This window comes from Carettochelys insculpta, chromosome 24 (assembly GCF_033958435.1).
Source record: "Carettochelys insculpta isolate YL-2023 chromosome 24, ASM3395843v1, whole genome shotgun sequence".
NCBI lineage: Eukaryota > Metazoa > Chordata > Testudines > Carettochelyidae > Carettochelys > Carettochelys insculpta.
The window spans coordinates 3,830,110-3,836,929 of NC_134160.1; the positions used below are offsets into that span (position 1 = coordinate 3,830,110).

At 54.1% G+C, this 6,820-nt stretch overlaps 1 protein-coding gene across 1 annotated transcript; it reads right to left on the reverse strand.

The window, feature by feature from the left end:
- Positions 1–3,519: 3,519 nt before the first annotated feature.
- On the reverse strand, positions 3,520–6,483 carry GJA4 (gap junction protein alpha 4). Its single transcript, XM_074976189.1, has one exon. It carries the CDS (start codon positions 6,481–6,483, stop codon positions 5,473–5,475), a length of 1,011 nt encoding a protein of 336 aa, XP_074832290.1. The 3' UTR covers positions 3,520–5,472.
- Between the last annotated feature and the right edge of the window lie 337 nt (positions 6,484–6,820).

The following is a 6,820-nucleotide window of genomic DNA, read 5'->3' on the forward strand; positions in this document are numbered from 1 at the left end:
CTGGGGGTGGGGTTATCGTCGGTGTTACGATAACAATGTGCATTACGGACAGGGAAACTGAGGCACGGCCCTGGAAAGTTGGCCCCACGTTCACAAACCAGTTCACTGACAGAACAGAAATTCGGCCCCGATCCGGTGCTGGCTGCTGTGGGACTCAAGCGTCTACTTCTCCTCCCTGGCGGCTATTTCTCCAAAGCCCTGTCCGCCATGAACGACGGCACCTCCCAGCAGCTCTGACAGCTCACTGGGACTCGGTATGAGGCTGTTAATGCCAGCGAAGGGGAGGGAAGGGCCCAGCAGCACAGCTCAGCAGATTGTGCAGCTGCAAAGACAACAGGTGCATGAAATGGCCCTTTCCTTGGATTCTGTCAGGTAGCAGGTTGGCAAAGCTGGAGGCTATTTACTCTGTCCCTCCGAAGAGATGTGTCGACGTCCAACTTGGAAACTCATAACGCTGCCTCAGGGTCGCTGGGGCATGAGTGGTCATACCACAAAAGACGGCCTCAGAGCTCGACTCTCAGCTCCACCCCCGTCCCGGGGAACATGCAGGATGAACAGGCTGAGAGAAAAGAGACATCATTTTGCCTGTATCCAGTGTTCCCCACAAGCAGAGCGCAGGGGCGGCTGCCCAGGGGAGAGACAGCAGCCGCCTAACTGATTAGCAGAGCGCCCCCAGTCAGTGGCGTGTGTTTCTCTCGGTGGTGCACATGTCTCGGCACACATAAAATTTATTCCACACATTGGTGGGTCAAAAAATGAGAGAGAACATTGCCGGTCCCCTTGGAAAAAACTTTGAAAAGGCCAAGCTAATGGCCAATCGGAGAATACTAATGAGGCGCTGAAATAAATATTCAGTGCCTCATTAGCGTGCCGCCGGCCACAGCACTTTGGAAGTGCCGCGTTTCGCTCACCCGTGGCTGGCCTACACGGTGGTCCTTTTCAAAAGGCCCCTGCCAACATCGACATCCCTGTACTCCTATCAGCCTCATTAGTACTCTCCGATTTGGCCATTAGCATGGCCACTTCCAAGTTTTTCCCCACTGTAGAAGTAGCCTTAATCTGTAACCAAGTGAATAAACAAAGCAGCTGGTACCATTTTTAGGGGCTTCTGGCATCACTTTTGTCGGTCCGCCACCCTGCTCTCTTTCCTTCCACAGCTGACTACATCGTTACTGTTCCCATTCACTCACCCAGTGCAACTGCATATGACTTCAGCACACAGCTGGAACCGAGGGGGGCCGGGTGGGGTGGGAAGCATGTTGCAGAGTTATTTTTGAAAGCCTTTTTGCACTGACAGAGAGACTGGCTTGTTCTGAAGTATTTTAAGTCCCGTGGTTACAGGAGCAGAAAACAATACAGGAATTTCAGCTTATCTAGGGTCCATTTCCACCTATTATGCAAGTACAAGAGGGTGCATGGTCTGAATGGTGCTTTATCACTATACCTTGGAGAGTAGGTTAACAATACGGAACTTTACAAGGGATGGCCAGGCTGGCCTGTATCCCACGACAGTCCCTTGCGGAGCGCCCGAGGAAAATCGTTAGCCCTGTTGTCAGAGCTCCTCCCCACCCTCAGCTCAGAGAAGCCACAAACACAGTCACCCTAAGAGTCACACATTCCAAAGACAGAGGCAGTGTTCCCTGTAAGCGGAGTGCTTGGGCAGCCTCCCAGGAGAGATTCAGGAGCTGCTCAGAGGATTAGCAGAGGATCATTGCTGGTAGCCTGTATTTCTTTTGCAGTGCACAGGCACCCATGCCATGGCACACAACAAAATTCATTCCTGCCGTGGCTGGAAAAAAATGAGAGGGTCAGACGGGACCATTGTGATTCTGATCCCGGGGGAAGCACATCTCCAAAATAGCTCCAGGAGCCGATCTCTTAGAAAAACACACAAACTTGATTTAAAAGAAAAATGATCAGTGACAGAGAATCCGCCACGACCGTGGGTAAATTGTTCCAGTGGTTCATTATGCTCAGTGGCTAAAATTCACATCTTGTCAGGCTGAATGTGTCTAGCTCCAACTTCAAACCTGAGTTTGTCAATCTAGCAGAGAAAAGAATACCAGGATCCCATTTCTCTCTCCCCCATAGGTACTTTCAGACTAGACTATAAGCCATCCCCTAATCTTCTGTTTGTTGTGCTACATAGACTCAAAGCACTCTGTCTTGCACCCACACTTTATGAAAATTGGCTTCTGAATGCCAAAATGCACAACTTCTAAAACACTTTATGCAAAACAGGTCACATGACCTATCATTCACGAGCCTGTGAGCTCCTGACTGTGTATATTTTATTTTTGTGCCTATATCTTTCTTGTATGTGAAGTTCAACATATTAAAGGGGAACCTGTTCTAGTTTGGTCCAGTATTCTAGCAAAAGCTCTTAGTGGACTCAGTGACTGGGTGATCAAGTCAACAACCTGCAAATAGCTTGGTTTTCCTGTAAGCCCAAACTGTGGTTGGTCCTAGGAAGACATAGGGCCAAGGCACCTGCTGCTGGACCCCATTCTGGATCTGGTACTTTTGCACTCAAGCTGAGAAAAAAATTGAATGAGCACAAAGCATTCCCACCTTGGGCAAAAGGGTGTACCAAACAGTAGAGGTGAGTGGCCAGATAACAGGGGATCCCCCAACTTACCACCCTACTAGTGACAGGTAACCCCCTCCCCCTCCCCCCCTGGCTGTATGAACCCCAGACTCTGTTTTTCCACTCTCCCCCCTCAAGATAAAGTGGATTTTACCCACAAAAACTCACGGCCTATTTATTAGGCTCTAAGGGGCTATAGGACAGCTTGTGAAACTTACCTGTGAAGCCCCAGACTAACACAGTTACTCCTCTGAGCACAGGTCCCTGTAAGCTGAGCACTTTGGGGGTTATTCCATGGAGTCAGTTGGCACCCAGCTGAGGGGCAGGGTGCCCACAGGGAGCAGCATGTGTTTCTATGAGTGGTATACCTCCCCCCCACCTCCAGGCATATAAAATTTATTCCACCCCAGCTGGAAAGCAGAGGGAATCCTGCCTCGGAGACAGATGGCTCAGCTGTTCTAGCCAGCTCTGACTCAGTGACCTTTCCTCTTCTTTATTTGTCATGCCCTCAGCTTCCAGCTCGCACGATAACATTACCAGTGATAAAGAGGAGGGGGAAGCTTGGTTTCAGCATGACTGAGGCCTGCAGGAAAAGGCTGCTCAGTCACGCTAGCCCAGGCCAAGGCACTGAACAACTGCTGTGATACACTCCCTGGGAGGAGCTGAGGTCATGCCTGTTCTGCTCAGCCCTTGCTGCTGAAGGCCAAACCAGGGCTGCTCAGACCAAAGCACACATGATGTCAGCAGCCATCCAATTGTCACCTTTACTACCCCCCCCAGTTAATTTACTGTGTCAGGCTAAGCCCCCTTTTAAAGCGCACTCAGCAGCTCAGAGCAGACAGCTCTTCCCTGTAAAAACATGGATGCAGTAGACCGAGAAGCCCTGTGCTAGCCCCAGCGAGAAAGCACCACACATAGAGCAGGGGCTCCTTTATGTCCGAGTTTTATTTGACAAAAACAGAAGGTTAGGTCAGCCTGCGAGCTGAAGAGACGTCCGGCTGCTCGGCCTGGAGGTCAGGTGCTTTCCTGGGCTGGGCACGCAGCTGGAGCAGGCCCTGGGCATGGTTTGGCTTCCACTGAAGTGAGAATCAGAAGGACAGCAGGTGAGATCCTTGGGGTTTCACAGTGCGGGGAGTCAGGCATAGGTCACCGGAACCTGCTCTGGGCGTGCGCAGCCGGTCTCCCTCTGCCCAGCCCTCCCCTTGCATTTCCCACCACAGCAGGGAAGGGCCTTTGTGCAAACAAAAACTTATGGGGACTGCCCCTGGATTCCCTTTTGAAAGACTTTGGTGCTCCTGGAAGTGAATGAAAGCAGCCTGAGCAAGGCTGAAAGCACTTCTCTGCCCCTCACACAGCCCCAGCTGCTCTCCTGGCAGAGCTTGGGGGCAATTACCACCCCTGTCCAGGAGGCTGAGAAAAGGCAACCTCAGAACAGCTCGCTCTGCCCTTAGCCCCATCAGTGGTTCCAGGCCTCTGCAATGGGCAGTTTGCTTAGCACAGCATCCTCCCCGCAGCCCTGTTCCAGCAGAGACCCCCCCTGCTCACACGCTCCACAAACAAGGGTCCCTTCTTCCCAGCAGCTCCAAGCCCACCTCAGGCTCCCTCTGGAGTGGCTGGGAAGCGAACGCTCACCTGTAACACCAGCCAACCCGCTGCTTCGTGAAGCCAGTGCTACACATGGAGCTCTGAAGACAGCAGTGTTTTAAAATGGGACCAGGAGGTTAAAAATAAACTAAGAGCTCACTCACGGAAGGCAGCGCCTCTGAACGGTCACCATCTGGAGCAGTGAGCCAGAGGTCCCCAGGAGCCCCAACACTGACAAAGACACAAATCCTCTCAACACACACAGGGCAGCTTTGCTCTGGGGCCAGTGAAGTCAGGGGAGCAGGTGCTAAGCCTTAGTGCATCAGGGTTCCCTGAGGCTGGGCCAGCCCCTCCACTTGGATGGATCAGCTACTGAGTCAGGTGACTGCCTGGCAAGAGCTAGGCCCTGGGATGACTTTGGCTGGTGCCCCAAAACAAGAGGTTTGACTTATGAACAGAACCAGATGCTCTGATTGACAGCCTCCCCTCCAGGGACCACTCAAGCACCCCACCCCATTAATTCTTGCAGCAAGCAGCCCTGTGCTATTGCTAGGCTGGCAGATGCTAAGATCTTGGAGGCAGCCAGGCTTGGCTGCATACTGGCCTTAGAAGTGCAACCATTTACCTAGCCTGGGTCTGATTAACTCCATGGGTTAGAAATGAGAGATTCAGAGTTACAAAGTGCAGCTCAGAGAGGAGCAGGAACGGGAAACCTCCCCTGGTTATTTTAAGGACACAGCCCTCCCACAAGGCTCAGGAGCTGGCCGGTCCCAAGGCAGAGCACCTGGGGTCTGAACCTAAGTCCCACCATGCCCCAGGCAGCGTTCCACTGAGCAGGCGCCTCTGGCTGGAGAAGAGATTTTGTTTGGTTCTCACATCTACAGCGTAAAAAGATCAAACCACCACCCTCCCGGGGCCGTCATGCAGCGCAGGGGCATCGTGAGACAGCAATTACAATAAGGGTCTTTTGACTAGACCAAGGCACCAGAGAAGACTCCTTCCCAGGGGACCCAAAGGTACATTTCACCAGCAGAACTGTTGGAAGGCTCCTCGCACTCAGGAGGCAGCAGCCAGCTGGTTCCTGTGCAACAGGCAGTTATGTCTCTCAGCAGAGCCGGTCTGCAGGCCCCGAAAGCACATCTAGAGCAGTCACACTTTAAATACACAGACACACAGCAGACAGCAGGAGGTGCCGGGCAGGCAGCTGGAGTGAGTCTCCAATGGGAGGCTTAAGTCTCTCCAGCCAGCGGGTCACACAGCCAAGACGCCCGTGAACCTAGGGACATCCCTCCAGCGCTCTCCTAGACATACTGTTTCTTGGAAGCAGAGCTCCCGGGGCGGCTGGACTTGCTGTCCTGCAGGGGATGGGCTGCGGGGGCGTAGGAGTCTGGGAGGGGTTTGCTGCCACCCTGCAGCGCCAGGTTCTCCTCGGTGTTGAAGTTGGCCCAGTTCTGCTCGCTGGACAGCTTGTTGTAGGCCAGGTAAGGAGGGGAGTGGCTCTCACCCAGCGGGAGGTAATGACACATCTTGTTGTCTGGGAAGGAGTCCATGTCCCCAGCTGGGCAGGGAGAGGAAGAGGAGGAGGCCTTCCTCAGACTGCTGAGCAGGTTCTTGCAGCAGAGGTGGAAAAGCTCCAGGAGGTTGAGGCCGAGGGAGATGAGGCCCACCACCATCATGAAGATGATGAAGATGGTCTTCTCTGTGGGGCGGGAGACAAAGCAGTCCACCTTGTGGGGGCAGGGGGCCCTCTCACACACAAAGATGGGTGGCATAAAGAGACCGTAGAGGTACCACTGGCCTAAGAGGAAGCCAGCCTCGAAGATGCTCTTGCAGACCACGCTGATGATGTAGGTCCACATCAGGGAGCCACGAATCTTGATGTGGCCATCATCTGCCACACAGATCTTGGAGATCTTCTTCTCCACCGCTGCCAGCGCCCGCTCCACGGTCAGGTCCTTGATCTGCACCGCCCGGAGCTCACTCTCCCGCTGCTTCAGCTTCTCTTCCCGCCGTGAGAGGTAGATGACGTGGCCCAGGTAGACCAGGGTGGGGGTGCTGACAAAGAGGAACTGCAGCACCCAGTAGCGGATGTGGGAGATGGGGAAAGCTTTGTCGTAGCACACGTTGACGCAGCCCGGCTGCTTGGTGTTGCACAGGAAGTCAGACTGCTCATCCCCCCACACCGACTCCCCAGCCAGGCCCAGGATCAGGATCCGGAAGATGAACAGCACCGTCAGCCAGATCTTCCCGATCACGGTTGAGTGCTCCTGGACCTGGTCCAGCAGCTTCTCCAGGAAGCCCCAGTCCCCCATCTTCTAGGAGTCTTGTGCCACTGCTGGCAGGGAGAGAAGCACTGAGTCAACCGGGCAGCTGGACGGGTCACTCCCTCCCCCACACCCCACAAGCACCAGAGGCAGGGGACACATGGAGCTTCCCCAGCTGCCATCATACCCCTTGGCCTTCACTCCTCTGCTCCCTGGTGAGCGTCCCACAAGGCTGGGGCCCCAGACAAGGGCTCGCCGGACACCACAGCCTGCCTGAACCCCCACCCCCACCCTGAGCCAAGACACTGGGTTTTCGCCAGCAATGGGAAAAAGTACCCCAAAAGGGACTTGAGAAGAAGTACAGCTGGTGGGGTGGGGGGTAGAG